This window comes from Seriola aureovittata, chromosome 10 (genome assembly GCF_021018895.1).
Source record: "Seriola aureovittata isolate HTS-2021-v1 ecotype China chromosome 10, ASM2101889v1, whole genome shotgun sequence".
Classification (NCBI taxonomy): Eukaryota; Metazoa; Chordata; class Actinopteri; order Carangiformes; family Carangidae; genus Seriola; species Seriola aureovittata.
The window spans coordinates 14,237,941-14,259,743 of record NC_079373.1 but is presented as its reverse complement, the minus strand read 5'-3'; the positions used below and the strand labels follow the sequence as shown (position 1 = coordinate 14,259,743).

General features: G+C 41.9%; 1 protein-coding gene across 9 annotated transcripts in view; it reads left to right on the top strand.

Annotated features, from left to right (window-relative positions):
* mef2aa (myocyte enhancer factor 2aa) overlaps positions 1 to 21,803 on the top strand; it is a 59,536-nt gene that overhangs the window by 13,529 nt on the left and 24,204 nt on the right. For all 9 annotated transcript variants that reach the window (XM_056386978.1, XM_056386973.1, XM_056386971.1 and 6 more), the window contains exons 2-3: positions 6,781 to 6,997; positions 14,469 to 14,672. In XM_056386978.1, coding sequence (XP_056242953.1) covers positions 6,944 to 6,997; positions 14,469 to 14,672 — 258 coding nt within the window. In that variant the 5' untranslated portion in view covers positions 6,781 to 6,943. The remainder of the gene's footprint in view (positions 1 to 6,780; positions 6,998 to 14,468; positions 14,673 to 21,803) is intronic.

Genomic DNA, 21,803 nt, shown 5'->3' with positions numbered 1-21,803 from the left:
AAAACATGAAACTATGAAAATGTACGATATTGGAAAGAAACATTAAAGTATATCAATACACATCAAAGATACAAAGATTTGAGTGAGTAGCTGTGTCATTTGTGGCACAACTTGAAACAGATTAAAAATATTTGTTTGTCGTGAGGTGGATGAAATATTTTGCTGGTTAAAAGTGTCTTTACGAATTGTGGAAAGCCTTCAAGATGGCGTTAAATGTTAGTCAACTTTTTGGGTTTTTCAAATAGAAACTGAAACGCGTGTCTTTGATTTTCTCAGTTGCGCATCCATTTTTAATGAGACATAATTCATCTACCTACCCTTGCAACAAGGAAGTTATCATCATTTTCTTTGTTCATAAAAGTTTCACTCAAATATGCATCAAGGGATCTACCTTGAGGAGGAGAGTAGCTTTTCTACATGAAATGGATATAACTGCTAGGAGAGGGTCATCTCTTTATCCTTGAGAAACTGAGAATCCATTCATTGGCTGGGCTCGAAAACCTGACTGACGCAAATGGATCATTGGGAATAGAAGTGTCCCAGCAGTAATTATGTTACAACGCCGCTGCCGCACACTACCACAGAGGTGGGATGGGATGGGCGCGGGGTGCTTCTTTTAGTCTTGTTTCCTTTACATCTTTCCACATAGTTAACACAGTCATACTGTCTTTTCTCTCCCACTCTGTGTGTCTGATTCTCCCTCCCTTACTCTCTTGTTTTTAGTTCTGTCTCTCTTTCACACACACACCTGCTATCAAACCAAAACACATGAAGTGCAGTGGAAAGTTTCTGACTAACATTTATCCTGCTCTGCTGAGCGAAGGTCTCGTCCCTCTGTTGAATGACTCTTGAAGAAAAAGTTGGTAGCTGATCATGTCACCTATTTGTCACTGTTGTCTTCCTGGCCTCTAGATCCCCACTGCCTGTGCCTTGAAGCTAAAGCAAAACGTCTGTTTCATTTTTTTCCTGTGCTATCCGGGACTCAGTGGCACTAAGTCAGTTAAAAAAGAGACATGAAATTAATGTAATGTCAATGGCGTTTTCTCATGAAACCCCAAGGCACTTAGTCAAAGTCACCTTGCATAGTCCTCTGATCCCCTGACAGTAGTGTGAGAGTGAGATGGAGGATGTCTGTCTGGTAATGCTGTCAGCATATGATGTCCTTCGGTTATTGGTTGTTATATCCACTCATCGTCATTCAGATTTTGTAGATTGGATTCGTGTCCAGTATTTATCTGAGGAGGGACATCATTTCCATTCAGTCGGCTGTATAGCGTGGCCCACAGTGAAACGTTTTCTCGGTGAGAACAGGTTCATCCTGTGGGGCTTTCTTTCCTTTTGATGTCATTTTGGAGGTGATAAGTAGCTTTCTGTCTCCTGGTCCCTGTCTTACAGTACCATCCCCCAGCCCAAGCAAGGTGCTAGCAGCATGGAGGATTGTTTGAACTTGCATTGATCCAATGTGGGATTACAGCTGGGTCATTGGAGAGTTGGACTGAGCTACCAGTCATCAGGGCAGATTAACCACTCGCTGCCTGCTTGGCTGCCATTTTAGTGCAGACTCTCACTGCTGGCTTTGTGACTGTCCCCACTGTGCAGGTCACTGTCTCCTTTTGAACAATGCCTTTTTATACCTTACTTGATTGAGTTTGATTCAGACTGATTTAATATGTAGAGGAAACATATTGCTGAATGAAACAAGACAAGAAAGATGCTCGACCGCCTTCTACATGGCTTTAAATCTGTAAGTAATCTAATAAAAATGTGTCTTAAATTTTACAATCTCAAGATTTTGGCCTGCAGGTCTTTCTATTATATAAACTATATGTATATGGTTTTCCTTTAAAACCTTCAAAGTATTCATATCAAAATCATTTTAGCCTTTGCTTTAAATGTTATTTAAATCACTCTCTGGTATAAGAAATGTCACCCGCAGCAATGCTTTAAAGAGGAAGGGGAAGTGCTGCAGAAAGTCCATGATATGCAGACTGCCCCACCTCTTTCTACATTTCTCAAAGCCCCCTTTTTCACTTTTTTTTGTTCGCATGCCCTTGCGATGGCTCTTATTAATTATATCTCATTAGTTGCCTTGGAAACTGAGGTGAGGGAATGTATAACATGAGTTCAAAGAAAGAGAGAAAGAAAATGAAAGAAAGAAATCATGAGAAAAAGAAAGAAAGAAAGACATTTAAAAAAAAAAAGAGGGGGGGGGGTTGAAAAGAGGCGATGGAAAAAGTGGTTGTTGAGAGATCAGCTGTGTGTCAGATTAGCATCAGGAGACATTAACACTAGTGATGCTGCCGGGGCCACAATCCTGCCTTTCACTGCTGGAGAAGGAGATAAGCGCACTCTCACAAAAGGCAAGAGGGAGAGAGTGTGAGAGGGCTGGCTTGCCTCCACTCCCCTCAGGCCAACAGCCCCATTTACAGGTACAGCACCTTCTGATGAAAGCAAGAACAAAGAGGTGGATGTTCATTTCCTACTGCGCTGGTGTCAAGGCTCCATTGAAACAAATCGGTAAAACTGTGGATTTAGGCTGCTTTGCTTTATGTCTCCAGTTTGCCAGAGGCTAATCACAACCGAGCCACAGTGTTGACACTTTGGGTTCGATACACTTAAGAACGTTGTCATGGATTATTTCACAGAATCCCCATATCGCTGCACATCAGATTACCGCGCGAGGCTGTTGCATCCTATCGGAAATGTAGTTCTGTCATAATCATGTTGTTTCAATTTATATTAACTCGTGTTGTGAGAGCCGTGATTCACTCTTATGTAACCGGTGGAGTGTTTGAATAACAAGGAAAGGTCTCTGCCTACTAATTGTAAAGTGAGTGTTTGAAAGCAGCGTGTGCACGTTGTCCAGCCTGTGTAATGATCCTTCCAGTAAACATGATAAGCACACATAGAGCGAAGCCAAAAGAGATGAGCCTTTGTTGTTGTTTAGTCTTGCACTTACAGTCAGGACGGTAATAAGGGGAAGGATCAGAGGGGAAGGGTGTCCCCAAGGTGGTCAACTCCCTTTCTCCCTCCTCTTCTCCATTTCTCCCCGGCTCCCTCTGACCCCCCCCCCCACTCCCACTCCCACCCCCATGCCCCCACACCCACCCCCGTAGAGGGCATGTACAAGGGTCCTGAATAACAGGAAGTGGAGGGGCAGGAAGTTGAGTCTTGTCTGCCCACGGCCTGTGGTAGGATACTGAGGCTAACGCTGCCTTGCACAGGAAGCACAACTGTCACGGCTATGCTCAAGACTTTGGCTGCTGTCCATCACCTTCAAAGAAGTGGAGGCATGCTCTTCTCACATAGTAGTTGCTTCTTTAACACAAGTCAGACAGTATGAGTGTTTGAATAACATTTAATATATTAGATTTGACTGGAAAAGATTATAGTGGTATAGATTGAGCTGACACAGTTTTATTATATCACAAACATACAGAGTAACACTGGCCTCCTTTTCTGTTCATTAGGTGAACCCCTGCAACTGAAATTTACCATGTAATTTCATGTTACCTTTTATATAGAACAACAGTTGAGGAAGTATTGCCTCGACTTTGTGTAGAGTGAACAGAAGCTCACAAGCAGAGAGGGAGGAGGAGATGCTGGATCCAGTAATTACACTGGGAATTGAGCATGTTTTATTGATTGTGAAAAGGGCCAGGGCTGTCACCAAGACTCCCATTGTCTCCACAGGAGGAGGAGGCAGACTGGCCCTCCTGTCAGTTGACCAATCTCACACCGCGACATGGAGGACCAGTACGGCTCTGGTCAGAAATGACTGTTATGCTTAGTTTAGTTGTGATGGATTAAGCATATTTCAAAACTGTGTGTGTGTGTGTGTGTGTGTGTGTGTGTGTGTGTGTGTGTGTGTGTGTGTGTGTGTGTGTGTGTGTGTGTGTGTGTGTGTGGGGGGGGTGTTTGTTTGTGTTCAACAGTGAAGCATGGACTCGTTATGTTAGACATGTCATATTGACTCTCTGTCAAGCTGATGTGGTTGTTCCTATGGCGACATATTCTCTGCACATTGATTTATGTGTTACAAATGTTTGGTAAGCATCTTTCAGAAGTGCTGGACTAGTTTATATCAAAGGGAACTAGGTGTATGTATCATATCAAGGTCCTTTTACAGAGTATGTACAATGTGCTGCTCTGTATGTGCAAACTAGGCCCGGCCTGATATGACTTTTTATAACCCAAACTATTGATTGATACCGACCACCGATCTGATACCAGTGCTCTTTTTTTTTTTTGTCCAAAGTGTAAAATTTGAAAACATGTCTGTGTAGGAGTTATTAAGAGATCGTGTATGTGAACATAGCAACGGGCAGACCGTCAACTTTAACAGATGAAACACACAGTTTGTTGTATACGATTGCTGGTGTTGTGTACAAGTACAGACCTTACAAATAGCTCTGAGCTGCTGTGATCAGAGATGTTCAGATCTGACGCGGCACTCACTGCCCTTGGCGCGTCCACATGGAAAAAGCTACCCTTAGCATAATTACATGTTGTCCCTGCTTTTTTAACCAAATGAAAACCCACCTGTTAGGCAATGTATCTCATCCAGTAGTGTTGTTTTAACTCCAGTTTACCAGTGATGTGTCTCTAGTGCAAACATGGTTAATGACCTCAGCTATTATTCTTCCTGTCATTACTCGCAGAGTGATATATATGAGTTACTGACGTGGGACTTTTGCAGTAGTCCTGTTTACACTGAGTGCACAAGTATCAACCTTGTGGCTGTATGTCTTCATTGATGTGGCCTCATAGCCTCAAGTTGTCCTGCTTCTGCTTCTAGGCAAAGTTTCCCCCTGTTTCCTTTTCTCTTTTTATGTTTATTTCTTTGTCTGGCAATTTCTAACACACAGACACAGACACAGACACAGACACAGACAGACACACACACACACACACACGAAAAGAGCACATGATTTAGACCATAAACAGATACTCTGTCCCATTCTAGCACTCAAGAGAAGTCAGAGTATCAGGCACAAACATGTACTCTGCCACAGTACAGACATTGTTCTCCTTTGTAATCTGAAAATCTTCTGACATGTTTATCTGGGTATTGGTGCCAGCTGAAAATTTCCCACTTAGTTGTAGAGATTGAAATTGCGTTATTAGATCCACGCTATTAGATTATTGTGATCATTCAAATCCTGAAAATAAGATTTTGTCAGCATCATGTTTTAGCTTTTGACTAACTTTTGATGAATGTGGACACTAAGTTGGGAGCGTGGCACACCTGCAGTCTGAAGGCCCTCTCAGCTTGTCATTTTGTATCTGTGTAAGAGAAAATGTCATGACACAGTCTGATATGCCTGTAGACTTGAACTGTCCCGCAGTGACAGCTCCTCTTCATAAAGACAGGATGGAAGTGTGCGCATGCGTTCATATGTGCTAGAATGTCTGAACTCTCTCTTTCACTTTTAGACTATATTATATTAACATTCATCAACATCCATAAACAGGCAGTGACTTCACTGCCACACTTCCAATTCCAGTAAATTCGCTGAGGGTTTCAGTATTGAAGGGTTATGAAATTATCACTTTTTGCAACTTGCATCACATTTACTTTCATGGTGGCTCATGTATGTTTTTGGGGGAGCTGAACCCAGTCCCCGACCTGACCTTCCTCTAAGTCGAACACTGCTTTGTCAGTTAGTGTGTGAAATGGTGAATGAACAAGAGCACCGTCATTCTCCCTGGCCTGTTGTGATGTGGTTTGGGGAAATTCTTTGTGGGGGTTCAGGCGGTTACTTTCCTGGCTCAGACTGCCGTGCGTGGGTAGTTAGTGAGGTGATCTCAGTCAAGTTTGCCTACAGTGGAGCCCCGATTCAGACAGCCAGACACCATAATGCCAGTCCATCTGTAACCCATAATGACTGTGTGCCACTGGAACTGGTCATTTTCATTTTCACTGCCAATTCGGCCCCTGGCTTCCTCGCCTCACAACTGCTGACTGCATGTAATGGCCTGAGTTGTTAACCTTTCTACATATGTACCCATAGGGGAAATGCAGTTGTTTAGACATTTTCTATTTGCTGGATATAAGTGATGGATGGTCCGCCGGGGACGGGGGGCTATATCTCTTCTTGCAGAGAAGCAGAGACAGGACACAGTTAGATGTTCCCTGGGGAACAATGCGGTCTGAACCACTGGCCAGGTTACAAGCTCATGTGGGAATACACCCACCCCCACCCTCCACATCCCCACTGGCTTCTCCACCAGCCCAGGAGATTTCAGCTACTGTCAACCCCAGACTGGGCGCTCTCTTAATCATCTTAAGAGCAAAGCTGGCATCAGGGTGGGTCAGCTCAGGAAGAGCAAGGAAACAAAATCCTCCTGCCAGCTCCGCTACAGCTCACCAATTAACATGTAACTTGTTTGTTTAATCGCCTTTTAAATGTAAGCTTTTAACAGAGCCTTTAGAATGATCAAATAGTGGTTAACGCATTTCGATCATTCGGATTCGCGTTACGGTAGATTATAGAGAGTTCAATACAACTTGTGTGTGACTCTTGTATAGCTTCTGCCCTTAAAGTGTGAGGCCGTCTTTCATTGACTTCAGCTGTGGTTCAAGTGCAGCAGCTGAGGAGATAAGGGCACGCCATGTGGGTCTCATACTTTCTGAATGTGCTTGAGAACACAACACAGAGCCCTGCGGTGCTTTGAAGTGCCTAAGGAGACATTGTTGAGTATCAAGTTAACTTTCTGTTTTTCTCCCTCTCCCTCTCTCTCTATCTCTCTTTCTTTCTCTATTTGGTCGTCTCGCAGATTGCGGTGTGGTCTGCCGAAGAGCAAAGAGTGCATTGAGAAGGGTGAAAGAGCGTATACAAGAAGAGAGACTGTTACACGATGTGCTAGGAGCGTGGAGGAAGAAAGCTTGTTGTTTTTCTGATATTGTTGAGGTGTCAGAGAGACCGGAAAGGACGCAGCCATGGGGCGGAAGAAGATACAGATCACCAGGATCATGGATGAGAGGAACAGGCAGGTGAGTGTCACGATTTTTCTTTACTACACTTTCTATCTGGAGGACTTTTCTAAAAGTTCAAATACGTTATATAATGCATATAGGATATATGAACAGCAGGATCACTAGGCTCATATTCTCCAAACTTATTTTACAAGATGCTACTGTACTTACTTTACTTTGTGTCTGAAAAAACAAAAGTCTGCTCTGTACCTGTACGAAGGTTACAGTCTTCCTCTATTTTCCTTTCTGCCTTGGTCCAGAGTTCAGCAGCTGTCATGGTGTGCATGGATCTAAACAGACATACCTCCCTCCCCAAAGTCCTGGCCAGCTGAACAGGGACCATGACATTTCTTTGTCAGTGCGGTCGTATTTACAGACATGATTCCCCTGCCACCCTGCAATTTCAGCCAGAGAAGTTGATGAGGCAGCAGGAGCGCTGGGCTGCAGCGGGGGCCTCATGGCGTGGGAGTGAACTGAGGCTAGCGAGGAGCACAGCGAGCCGCCTGTGGCCTCCCCACACTGTAGGGCTTGTCCCCTTGGCCTGGCAGTATGGCTGGGCCCCTCTGCTGTAGCTCTATGTGTTTGCAGCTGTTTGGTAGTAATTAGGAGCAGCCACTGCACCACAGCACCCTCTCATTTGCAGGGTGGGTCAGCAGGACACACAGCACCCTTCTCTGCCTTGGCTACACTGGTCCTGGCTAGCCACAGAGAGGGAGAGAGCTGGAATTCACTCTGTCTGCTCACGTTAAATATAAACTCCTAAACAGCAAAACACTGTAGAAAACAGCCTGGGTCTGTTTGAAACAAGAATAACAGGCTTAGATATCTATAGCAGGAAGGCTGGGTCCGTTTTTTTTTTAGATTCGCTGCCTTTGATTTAAGAGCTAAGTTGAGGAACCATGAGCGCAGTCTTTGACGAAATATACCAATTAATGTAGATGCGTAGGTTTTCCGTATCCAAGTAGAACGCATCATGTTAAGTCCTCGAAATATAATTTGCATTCCTTCACAGGTGGGACAACTTTCTGCTGTGCACACAAAAAATGTAATAGCGGTACAGTAGTGCTTCCTCTCCTCTGGGTATTAACATGATACGGTTCTATCCAATGGGTACTCTAACTGTGTCTCTATCTGTTACTGTGAGGCTAGCAGTTCAGCCAAGTGCGAAACAACGATCTTCACTGTGGGGCCAGTTGTCAGTATAACACCTGGCTCTGGGTGCGATCCAAACAGGAGGGCAGGAGAGGAATCACTTTTGGATCATTGGTGTAATCTACAGCCTGTACAATGACCAGCATCACTGGGATGGGGGTGGGGGGTGGGGGGGTCACATGAAAAGAGGTTGTCATCTAATCACTAGGTGAGCAAGTTAACCCTTCAAATGATCCATTCTTTACAACGGATATATTAAGGGAGTGAGGGAAGATATTTAGCTCTATTGTTTCACAGGAAAGTGGAGCTGCAGAGAGAGACATTGCTCCTTATTAATGTGTCTCCCAAAGTCTAGTGTTTGCATCAGATTTTAAATGTCTCACTGTATAATTTGTAAGAAAGTTTATCAGCAGAGCGCAGGCGTTTCAGCTCGCACTTAGTTGGTTTTCGCTGGCTCAGCAGAGAATCTGCTATGACAATAGGCCACTGTGCTAAAATAAAGCTTTGGTGTAAAGTGATGTATGCGTGTGTATCTTTCTCTCCATGAAGCACACAGTGCCACCTCCCTGGGGCGTGCGCCGAACCGAGGGGGAATAGCCATTAGCATATGGTCCCCGCTGTTGGAAGACAATTTTAATCTTTATCTGCGCCACTCCGCTACTAGCTATCCATGCTCGTAGCATTAAAATGAAAGAAGTCCTTAAGTGGGCTAATTAGATAGTATTGCTATACAGGATGTTGTGTGGGGACAGTGGGGGCTCCCTTGTATTATCACTGCAAGTGCTTTAGCAGGGCTGTTAACCTTTCAGGATTTATAACACAGAGTGTGGCACAGGCTGAGCAGGTCTGTAATTGCACAATCTATCAGGAATTGTGAGTGCAGAGTTGAGACAGGCAGTGAACTTGGCTGATATTTTTTATTTTGCTTCAAGTCATTACCTACAATGTATACTGACAAGCCATTTTTATAATTCAGAGTAGAAGAAGAAAATGACAAGTACGACAAGATAATAGATAAAACACTGTACAGGTGCTGCTTACATTATGTCTAAGAAAGACCTCTGTGTGCAACTTTATGTTCACACCAATGTGTGGGTCTGTGTTGACTGAGACATGAAGGGCAGCAGAGGTCTCGTCATGCATACTGTAGGAGCCATGGCCTCCGTAAGCGATGGTCCCACAACACAGCAGCAGTCATCAGCCAGACTGACGTGCTGATTGCAAATGAATGCTGGATAACAACCAGAAAACAGCACCGCCCTGGAGGATTCTCCTCATTCACAGTATTCACAGCAATTCTTACCTTTTTCAGACACAGACTCTAAAACACGCTCCGTTTTTCCATCATCTGTATGTCTTTTATAAACATACACATACGGTTTCCAACAGTGGACTCAGATGGACCAGTGAGATTTCACAAAGAGAGGAGCATCTGTTGTGTTTTGACTTGACAGGTTTGAAACCCATGAACCGCACAAAATAACAGAGCCAGTGGCACTCAATGAGCATATGCAGGGTCTTTTACCCACTTCTCAGAGCAGCTGTCATGGTATGCGTGTGTGGATCTACAGGAGGAATGATGGTGAAGGAGGGACGGTACACATTAGTCTTGTAAGTTAGTGTAAGGGAAAGGCTGGTGTAGCCTAGTGAGCGGTGTCTAGTGACGTCCTCTGGATGCCATTAAGCAGGCTCACTGGGGGTAATTGCCCAAGTCATTAAAAGTTTGATGATTTTGCTGCTGGGTGGAGGGTTGCCTGCCCTTGCTGTGGCTCATTTTGGATTTTGCGCTGGCACGTCAAATGCCCGTAGGCACGGAGCAGCTTACTCTCCCTCTCCCTTTCTCTCCGGGGAGCAACACAGCACATACCTCCAACTTTTTTTTTTAATCTTCACCCATTCCTGAAGTTCTGAGCTGCCATCATTATATTTTTGACAGGCAATAAGCTTGCTGATAGACAATTGAAAGAACAGAGGGACACTGTTAAATTTGACAGCCGGGGTATATATTATCATTTTTCCAGATGATTCCTAGTTTCCATAGAACTACATTGAAGTTGAACGATTGTATTTTTTCTGTTGAGTGTTATACAGAGGTTGTGCCTTGTAAAGCATCACTAAAATGCTCACACTTTTAGACGATGCTGAATTATTTATGATTTTATAAACACATCACTCTCAACAAATTGAACAAGCCAATCGTCCTTAAACTGGGTCATTCTCATTATCGATAAGAGATAGTTCTAGTAAAACCTACTTATGTTTTGTTAACTACCATGTCATCCTTTCCACTAAACAGGATCAGTCACGACTACTGTAGGTTTCAAGGTCAATTCCACCCAGTGGATGAGGCCTTTTGCGCCCTCAGTTGTCCACATAGGGATCCTGGGGCTGTCCTCTCTCCCAGCGAGAGCTGATCCAGGCAGACAGTCGCGGTGGCCCTGGCCTGTCTCCCAGGCCCGCACACTCTGGCACCGCGTAGCCAGGGCAGCAGCCACAGGGCCCGGGTCACTCTGCCAGCTGGTGCCAGACCTCCCTGTCTCTCAAGCTCGCTCTCATGTCTGCCACGGGGGCCGTCAGAGGTGGCATGAGGTTCTAATAAGGCCGCTAGCTCCTCACCCCTCTGAAGGTGTTAGTGAGTCAGGCATCTCCTGCCATGCCCCAGTCACAGCTGCACTCCCAGTCCCAGATGTCTTGTTTGTCATCTTGGCACCTCTGCCTGAGGACAGACATTGATAGACCCTTTGATTGACACGTCAACTCTTGTGTGGATATGTGTGTCAGGGTTTGTTGTAGCATATGTTATTATATACTACATACTACAGTTTTCTGTGGCAGAGTTTTTCTAGTGTAGGATGAAAACAATAAAACAAAAATTCTATATACCAGTAAAAGCATGGCTGATAGGTTTGTGCTATAGATTTAAGATTCATCTCAGGACAGACTGCAAATTTACACATAGATGGAGGGTTGCATGTCACTACATTTCAGTTATCTTGGCATTGTATTTTATCAACCCAGCTGGTTTTGCGATTATCAAAGAGATGTCTATCACTGGCCCACTTTTTCCAGAGGGAGAATTTACTTGTTGCTGTTTACGTGAAACGTCTTTATCATTTTCCCCTTGAGATTTTGTCATTTCCAGTGAAGGAAGATTCCCATCAGTGACCACTTTTATTTAGGTAAATTAGGTGAATCTACACTGTTGCTTTTCTCCGCAGCAGCACAACTCTGATTTTGACTCATATGATGGCCATATTTTTACAGAAGGATCTTGCACATTTTAGTGCTACTTTTAGAGCCCTGTTAGCTCACAAATACAACAAAACTCAATAAGAACTGAATTACCAAGCTCAATTAAAGCTCAGTAAAAGCATGTGAGGATAGTGGGAGTTACCCGGGAAGAAATTGGAAATGCACAGTCTGAACTGAGAGCAGCAATTGCCTCCTCATCTTGAGTTTGTGAGAGCGTCTTGAAAGGTCAGAGTTTTCAGCTTGCCACAGTCTAAATGAAATGCTAGTATGGTTACTGATCTGTCTGGTATTGTGTGAGCTGTTGTAATGACCTTATCAAAGGCAGAGAAAGTTGGAATTTCTCCAGTTTATTGCAAGTTTAAATGTGGCCTACCTTCTCTTTTGCCCTGACATTTGATGCCTCAGAACAGCTCTAAGATGCATGGGTAAAGTGTGTAGTACAACACAGCTTTACAATACTGATCCTAATCCTGTCATTGTAAATTACATGAATTAGTCAGGGAGCTAGACTGCACGTACCACATCTTACTATAGGAGCGACTCAAATATTTGAAACCACATCGAGTGTCTTTGTGGGTGTCTTTGACTAAGTGAACCATAGGAAAGCTCTGCCAGTGAACCTCCCACTTGACCTCAAGGATGTCTGTGGTTTTCCACTGTCTCACCAGTCACCCCAGACAAGATGGGGGTGGACGGAGGTTATGTTAGTGTATGTTGGTCTGTTTTGTGTCATATCTAGACTCCTTAGATATCCTAACGGCAAAATTGTCCAAAATAGCCTGCTTCTTTCTCTATAAAGGGTAACCGTATAAGTACAAAAGAGTAATGTGGTCGTCACCTTTTTAATGGCATTGTGTGCAGCAGCTGGCTGTACTGTTGAGGTACTGTGTATGTGGCTGGGGCGAGGAGCGAGTCTCAGTGCTGCTGCTGAGGTTGAAATGAAGCGGGGGCTGGGTCAGCAGCCCTGCACTCAGCACTCTGCCATGCATCCAGGTGGAACAAAGTCCTCGCTCAGCGTCTCATCCTGGGCTTCCTGCTGAAAGGTGACATCTCCACGGCTTAACAGCCACATTCATCTGCTAAAGAGCATACAATTTGTTAATCATTTTTCCCACATGACAGTCAGTGCTTTCCAGTTGGTTAGGCAAACAAACAAATATGAAAGCAGGCGAATGGGCAAGCGGGCAGCCTTGGTTTCTCGTCAGAGGAGATGAGTATCAGCTGGTCAGAACAGCAGGTGCTCTAACTGGGTAGAAACAGACCTGAGACTGGTCAAATGCACTCCATCTCATTTTCTGCCTCTAATCCACCTTGAGAAAATCATCAGAATGACACTCACAAACCCACACTGTGTGGTTCTTTTGAGCCAATCTCACTCAAAAGCTTTATGTGTTTGGATTTGCAGGGAAACATGTCATTTGATTCAGCCTCTCCTGTATTTGAACCTTGTCATTTCAAGAAATGTCATTTTAGAATGTGGTTTGTCACGTAAGCTCAACTAACATCGGTGCACTAAATAGAAAATGACACGAGGACAGGTTCCTCCGTGTCTAGAGCGGGAATAATGGTCCGGTGTAATTACCTGTAGTGACAAAGATTTGAAATTCATTTATCACAGTTGGAGTGACCCCACTGTCTGAGCGGTTACATAGGCTCTATGCAACACATAGGATTATACTGCATTATACCAGTTAAAATGAGGGTATAGCCGCAAGCTGTGACCAATTAAAGTTGAACAAAGCCAGCTCATCTGCTCAACTCCTCTCTTAGTAGGTCAGTGAAAATGATGGTGAATACAGACACATGCAATGTGGCTCTAAACACAGTTTTTACCAGCACATTCACAATGTGGCTTACATTGCATAGTACACATTTGACAAGAAAAAAAAACATAAATCTGAAGCCATGGTTTCAAATGTACATACTTAAAACTATTTTCTGCAAACAGCCATTATGAAACCAAAGGAGAAAACAGCTGCCTTTCTATCCTCACTACAAGTGAATCATGTTTTTCGCTTGAGAAACGAGTGTATCATACTGTAAAGAGGTGGCCCAACATAATGACATGTGTGCATGGGTCTTAGGCAACCACGGACACAGAGCTGCAGAGATGCAGGACATAAAGTCACTTTGCAGAGAGGGTTTGCGTTACCATTGGAGTGATGTATGACCCCAAGTCCCATCTGAGGGTTCATGTTACAAGGCTTATGCTGCACTACAGAGATAGCTTTCCGTATATGGAGTCAGGGGCTACAGTAATGTATGGACCCCTGTTGTTGCCAAAGCTCTGACTCAGCTTGCTGACTCCTGCCTCTAACCCTGACCTCTGGCCTGATAACTAGACATTTCAGACATGCACTATGTTATTGCAATCATTCCTAAAGGAGGAATTATCTTGTTATCTGTCACCTTGGTTACAGTAACATTGTTGTTGATACTGTTATTTTCCTGGCTCAGTCTATAGCATACATACTCCAGATGAGACTATTTGTTTTCCAAAGCTTTTAAAACCTAGCAGCATTCTCTGCTCATAGATTAAATACAAATCCCTAAACAAAAAAAGTTTTGTGAATTAGGTACTTTTTACACCACTGCATTTATTGGACAGCTTCTGCTACTTTGCAGATAAAGATTATACATACATTACATGTAATCACTTATACACACATAAAATCTAATGCATTGCTGTAGCTGACAGTATATGAAAAGCTACACCTCCACCAACTACAACATTTGAATGTTGATTACACATTAATGCAGCAGTGAAAAATAATCCGGTGATATAATGAATAATAACATGTTGCATAATGAGTATTTTCATTTGTGATAGTTGTAGTATGGATAATACTTCTATGTCAGCAAATTAGACTGCAGGACTGTATACTGTACACGACAAACATGGAGTTGGAGAAATAAACTACTGCTTATTTTGTAATAAGAATGTTAAAATAACATTTACAGCTGCACAAATTATGTGTGGATGTCCAAATGTTGTACTTTGTTCACTTTTCCTTTGATCTCATTGAATTTAGAGAAAACAGTTTTCCTCTGTAATGGATGGTTTTGTTTTCTGTGTGTTCCTCAGGTTACCTTCACAAAGAGGAAGTTTGGCCTGATGAAAAAGGCCTATGAGCTGAGTGTACTATGTGACTGTGAGATAGCCCTCATCATTTTCAACAGCTCTAACAAACTGTTCCAGTACGCCAGCACAGACATGGACAAAGTGTTGCTGAAATACACAGAGTACAATGAGCCCCATGAGAGCAGAACCAACTCTGACATTGTAGAGGTGAGTGAGTGCTCCTTTCTTACTTTGTAAGGGAAAACTTCTGTGATCACGTATTTATTTTTCTCTAATTTCACAACTTATATTCCAGTTTAGGCAAAATTAGGTAGCAAGACCTTGATGTTATTGTTCTGGATTCGGACCATAAAGTATATTTAAAAGCTTTGATAAATGCTGTAAGGATGACAAACAAACAAGAGTGAGGAACAAGTAACAGTTTCCTTTTAGTCACCATTCAGATAGGGCACAGGAGGTCTGCATTCCCTGATAAGTTCAGCTGCTCTTGTGCCCATCAACTGACATGGAGAACCTATCTCTGCACTTGCATGCACATGTCGCCGCTGACCAACAACGGTGACCCTGTTTCCCATAGATATTGTACCTGTAGGGCTCTGTTCTCTGGTTACTCCTCATTACAGACAATCACCCGGCTATTGCTGCAGTATTTTTCGGTGAAAATACAGTGTTTAGTGCATTCCACACTGCTCTATAAAACTCAACGAGCACTTGGGTTTCCTGGCAGCCTCTGCACGCCCGGCGACTAGCGGAAGAGTAAGCCACTTGTTATGCCAGCATACAGAATCGTCAGCCAAAAGTGTAAAAGCCAAAGTAAATGAGAATGATTAGGGATACATTCTGTTCCAAACATCTTTCAGTGGCACATGTGTGGCTTCTCAGCTTATTCAAGATCTGCTGTAAGAGGCAGGTATCTTCTTTCTGAATAAATGACACCACGTGCAATGTATGTTAAAGCCCATGGACAACATCTTGACCCTGCTAGTATAAAGTTGCCCATTCATTTTTATAGCTATTATTTAAATTAGTTCTATTAGTTTTTTTTTTACTTGACAATGCAGACTGCTGCATTGCAACACTGTTTTTACTGCCACCTGTCCATGACAACATACAGCATTTTTATTACAGCTTCTCAAATAAGAGACATTAAGGGTTTAAGATGGGTGAGATTGAAAAATTTCAAGAATCCTAGATTGAAATTACATGCAGCATAAAGGAGTCAGCTGTGGCCCATTATCTTTTATTCATGCTGCTGCTGCTTGTGAATTACCTGCTTGGCAGAGCTGCAGAAGAGTGCTTTGGCATTCAGTAGACTCATGCAGTCACTCCTCCATCAGGGGCCCTCAGAGCAGAGCAGGGGCTCACCTGCATAAAAAATACATGGATACATTCCTTACTTACGTAACAGTGACCACAAATTTGTTTTTGCCGTGACTCTCGAAGCTGTCTTATTTTAAACAAGACTTTGCTGCAAACGCAACAACAACTCCCCAAACTCAGAATCATTATGGGGTTATTCACTGTCCATCAGCTGTGTCATCCCCCCTCAGGTTGTTATATCATATATATTGTATCTGTGGTCTTCCAGTGTGTAGTAATGTTGACAGCATGGTGTAATGATTGCAATGTACATCGTGCATAATGTGGGCCCATGCTGATTTCCCACTTAGCCCTTCTGGCTACTCTAAAGGAAGCTGCCCCTCTGCACAAAGGGCGACAACAAGCCGCTGTTGTCCCTGCTCACTCGGCCAGCATCTTTGCAGCTCTTGCACAAATCCCCCTCTGCCTGCTGGCTATGTGGACAAGGTTCAGAAGTGAAGAAGCAGAGCAGAAGTAACCTACCCAGTCCACTTCACAGCACCACCAGATAACCCCTCTATTCACTTGGCCAGAGAGCCGTTGGTTGGAGGTGGTTGGTAAATGGTGGAAGCTACGATCGTGTTTGAAGAGAAGTCCTAATCTCAACTGTTTTGCTGACTACCTCTGTCGGTGAGCACTTTTCCATCCGCACAGATCCTCGTGCACTACACAGAGGAGCTGATGCATTTGTAATGATGGGAAGAATCCACCCCTCCCCCATTTATCTAGTGAAATGCGCCTCACATGAGGACACTTACACTGGACACTTATCTAAATTTTTAAATTGCGTTAAACCAATCTTTTGCCATGCAAACAATCATGTGCTCATCTCTCCGGTTTGAGAGGCCAGAAAAACCCTCTCCCACTTTTCATTGTGGAAGCTCGTTCCGTGTGAGAAACTAAATCAAAGGTCACATTCCTGCTCAGTAGTACCATCTGTAGATAAAGGCTGAGCTGTGCAGTGTGGGAGAACAGTCTCCATGTTTTCCACAGATGGATGCATGCCTGGGCCACAGTTTGATAACCCAGTGGAGGGCTATGGACTTTGTCTCAAACTTGGCTCGCAGTCCAAAGCAGAGCAGTAGGCTCAGATTTTTCTTCAACGTGTGAGTTGGTGTGTGTGTGTGTGTGTGTGTGTGTGTTTTTGTGTGTCTGCATGTGTTGATGGTCTTAACCTTACCAACGCTCCAGGCGACAGGTGAACTGATGTATGAAATCTCTCCTTTTATGCATTCATCTGTGTGTGTTTCTTAGTTTTCTAAACAGTATTCAGGTGTATTTTATCGTTTTATTTACATATATGTAGATATATGTGTATTATATATCTATATGTAGATATATATATGTATTATTTTCTCAAAATGATATAGTAAAGAATCACAGCAATTACTCTTTTTTTAACTTTCCGTTAAAACCAGCAACATCTGCAATTCTAACTAAAAGAAAACACCTCCCACTCAGTAAAAATACAGTTACTGTACATCCTTTTAATCCTAGTTCAGAGGGGCAGCACACACAAACCTTTTGGTTGATGCCCTCCAGTCACAATCATACTAACCAACATGTAGTCATTTTTCCTTGGAAATAAATGTAGATATTTAATAGGGATGTGTTATTGTGAACCAACCAAGAGTAGTCATGACTGAAAGTTTCATGGCGTTGTTTCTATCGTGCTTCCTATCGAATTCTGTTTATACCACAAATGAAAATGCTGCTGTTAGTCATTAGATTAATCTAATAATATTTACTCTTCCTCCCCTCTCCGCTAGTGGAGCTAATGAGATTTTGCTTATGCTCCACTATAACCTCACACTGTTCTCCTGCACACAGAAAGAGCCCTGTGTCTCCAGGAGAAACCTTGAAATCAGATATTAACTTCACAGGCATCATTTGGCATTTATGTGTCCTTTCTTTGAACAATTCAATACAATTAAGATATATAATACAGATTAGGATTAATCAGGTTTTTCAGGCACACGGAATCAACATTAAGCCAACACTTAGCTGTAATCTTGTAGAATCAGGGTTGTGAATAAGCTTTAACCCAATTTTAGGGTGTAATTTTAGTGAAAAACCAGAGCTTCGCAAATTGTAAGTAACTGGACTGCACTATATGCAAAGGATTGATGCTTCACTGCTCTTTTTTTTTTTAAAATGTCCTTTACCCTGATGATTTGTGAGCGTAAACAACCTGATATCATTCATAGGGAAATTCTGCTTATCTTCCTTATTATAAAGAGGGGTGGCCATTGTTACTGTGACTCAGGGAAAGCAGACAGTTCGCCCATCTATTTATGAGGGAACAGTCCCCCCTCTCACAAGACCACTACGGTAAGAGGAAATGAGCATAAAATTACAGGTCATTTTATTTCATGATCACTATCAGCTTTGGGGATCAATGGAGCTGTATTAATCATTCAATAATATATGTAAATGTTGACCATTACTGAATGTCAAGCCCTGTGTTTTCATCTGAATCACACTTTTTGTTTCTGCCCTTTGCAGATTTTACAGTGACAAAAGCCACATACACAACTACGGGTTCAATTTGTCATCATGTCCCATATTCTGTATTTATTTACTTATTTTTTTTTACTGAAGGAAACGATGAATGCATTAAGCCTCTGCGCATCAAAAGTGCATTTTCAGTGACGTACAGCTCCAAAGAAAAAATAATTTTATTGCCAGTTATGAAATAAATCACTTAAAAAGCTCAGGGCTGAATGGGCACCAGGAGTTTCAGACAGGGGATGTTTATGTTGTCAATCAAAGGCTGAGCAGTGATTAAGACTCATTTCTATCTTAATGAATGCAAATTGGCACATCTGCTATGGTGGGCTAGCTGTCCAGACTCTTCAATTAGCATGATTGATCAATTATCCTCCTGCTGGTGGCTCACTGGAAATGGAAGCAGGGGAATGGGGTTGGGAGTTTGGGGGGGGGGGGGGAGGGGTGTTAGGAAGAGAGATGAAAGAGCATGAGAAAAAAAAAAATGCACAGAAAAATGTCCTAAACCTTCACTCCCTAAATCTGATTCTTTATTTGATTATACTAAGAGAATATTGAAATTTCATTTTACTCAAAGAGGCCTCTCACTTCAACACACATTTCTTAAAAATAGACTGTGATAAGTACAATTGAAAAGCCTTTGATCTTTGAACAAGAAAAAAGGGGGGGTTAGAGATCAGAGGTTGATATCCTTTAGATTAATACAGAAAAACACAAGTATTACTCCATCTTACTGATATATAAAGACAGTGGCTTCATTCAATATACATCGAGTTTACGTGAACAAAAACACAATTTGCATTTGAAATCTGTGTCTGATCCTCCATCAGCTGAATTTCTGATCAAATATCCCTCTGAGAGATGAGCCTCAGCCATGCAAATATCTAGTAGATCAGTACTTTTTCAACTCTCAAGTCTGTCGAGGATATTGTGCTGTGCGACTTGTTTGTGTTGGTTTTAACAGAAAGCACAAATCCTTGAATATCAAAGCACACTGGTGAGACATACTCCGAGTACCAAAAGCAGATTGTCCTGAGTGCGTATTTATAATTGTGACACAAAAACATAAAAGGATGTTCAAATGAGGTTCTGGCTGGCACACAGAGAGATGCAACTTACAGAAAATATTAACTATCGGGCTCATTCATTCAATAGGATTCATACAAAAATGACAAATCATCTGTGTGATAGTTGTGTTGTAAAAGTAATGGACTTAAGATGATGAGTCAAACATCGTTTTTATGGTGGAATACACAATTTACACTACTGTTTTCAGCGTGCAGCATGAAAATCAATACGGATGAGAAAATGTTGTATAAGTTGGTGACTTAATTGTGTATTAGTTGCTCTGCCTTCGTAAAGTAACATATGTTCATTTATTTCATTCATGTGTAGTGAACAGGCCAAAACAACACAGAACCACTTACAGCAACTTTAAAGTTATATTGGTAGAAGATGATTTAAACTAGTATAGTTTACATTATATATAGTTTAACAGTATAATATAGTCATTTATTACACACTGAATGGCATAGCAGTCCATTTTTTTCTTGCTTTCAGTGCTGTTTCGTGAACTTTTAATCTGTTATTTATGTTGATATCGCCTCACTGATTGATTACCTCCCACCCCTATCAACCAAGGAGAGACTGTTTTCTGCCTGGAGGAAAGTTATTCTTGTTAATCTATGCTCTTGTTGTTTGACTCTGAATAAGACACAGTGTGCGTCAAAACGTTGGTCACTTGCATCTGATCTTTAAATTGCTAAAGTGAATCGTGTGCCAGTATACATGTATACATTTTACTTTTTAACAGTTGTGGAATGTCGATGCAGTTGGCCCATTATATTTTTATTGATACAGTGTTCATGCTATCTATTAGAAGTCTCATATGAAATGACAATTGCTGGATAAGTATAAGAATTCACTGGTATTATAGTTGTTGAGTTTGAGCTGTACTTATTAGTTGTTGTTAGAGGACACAAGTGAAAGTTGGTTGTCTTAATGCAGTTTCATGTATTTCAGATGATCTTTTGTCCTGGGTCCATGAGTGTAGACACTGTTGGGTGCTTCTAATTCTATTTTCTGATATCTCTTTATTCTGAGGGAAGTGACGTTGCTGTTGCCAGAAACATGAATGACATCAGTTGCTTTGCAGCGGAGCATTTTATTTTCTCTGGAAAGACCTTTGTTGATCTACCTGTTGTAGTGGCAACTTTACTTTATGTTGATGCCCAGAGACAAAATCTAAACTACTTGTTTATGTTGACAGAATAACTGTAAAACACGTCCCTCGGCTGTTGACCTGTTGATGTAAATCTGCTGCACTGTCCTCGAGCTTCATTTATTACCGCTGCATACGCACAAAACGGAGCCTGAAAGAAGCGTACGCCAAAGCTGGCATCTATAAAAACAAACTTGACGGGAAAATGTGCGCACCCGTATGGAAACTCTGACCCATGCGTACGAACATTATGGAGAAGGAGGAAATTGGCGACACAGATGGTGAGGTGGTGAATTGAAGCCGGACTGTAGAACTTTAATGTGAGAGAGGCATCATTATTTCAGTTTTTGGTTTGTGATTCAGGTCTTAAGAGAAATATGCTTGTGTTCTCAGAGTTTTATTTGTTCTTTTTTCTTTCTAAAAACAAGCGAACTCTCATTTGGAGAAAAGTAGAATAGCAAGTTAATTAAACATTTTGTATGTCGGCAAGATTATGCTTGTGACAAGTCATTATTCTAGTTGGAAATATCCATGATTTCTTATTGTCTGACTGGACAAATTGCTCAGTGTTTGTATATAATTATCTACATCATTATCTATCATTTGCTGGTCTACTTACAATGGTTTGGAAAGGCAGAGCAGCAGTCTAAATATAACACCAAAATCAGAATTCAGAGCAGATTTAAGAAAAAAAAAAAAAAAAGATCAAATACCTGATTGAAAATCTTTAATATTTACCAAATTTACTTTAAATGAGGTGAAAAGTGGCAAATCAAATAAAAAGTTGGCCTTTTTCTTCATCCTGGAATATGTTGGACAAATCTAGCTAATTCAAAAGTTTTCATTAATCATATATATATATATTATATATATATATATATATATATTCAGTCACTTCATTGTTAGACTTCTAAAACAGTTTATATCCACCTGCAGCTCTTCACCAGTATCTTCCTCCCTGACTGAGCCATCATCATATTACTATTCTCCTTTTTGGTACTTCACCATAGAGCTGCAGTGATGAGATATCCCTTTTAAGCTAAACCAAATGTCATTGCTATTGACATAGACTTATTGGGTCGATGTTGATTTTCCACTGCTTTTCAATATATGTGAAATTTTCTGCCAGGCCATTTTTAATATTACAGAAAAAACAGTATGTGCACTTTTGGGCTTCTGTGATTTATTGGAGTGATATTAAAATGATTTTCTATATTTTTATTTTGACTGTAGGTCACTCACAGTACTGC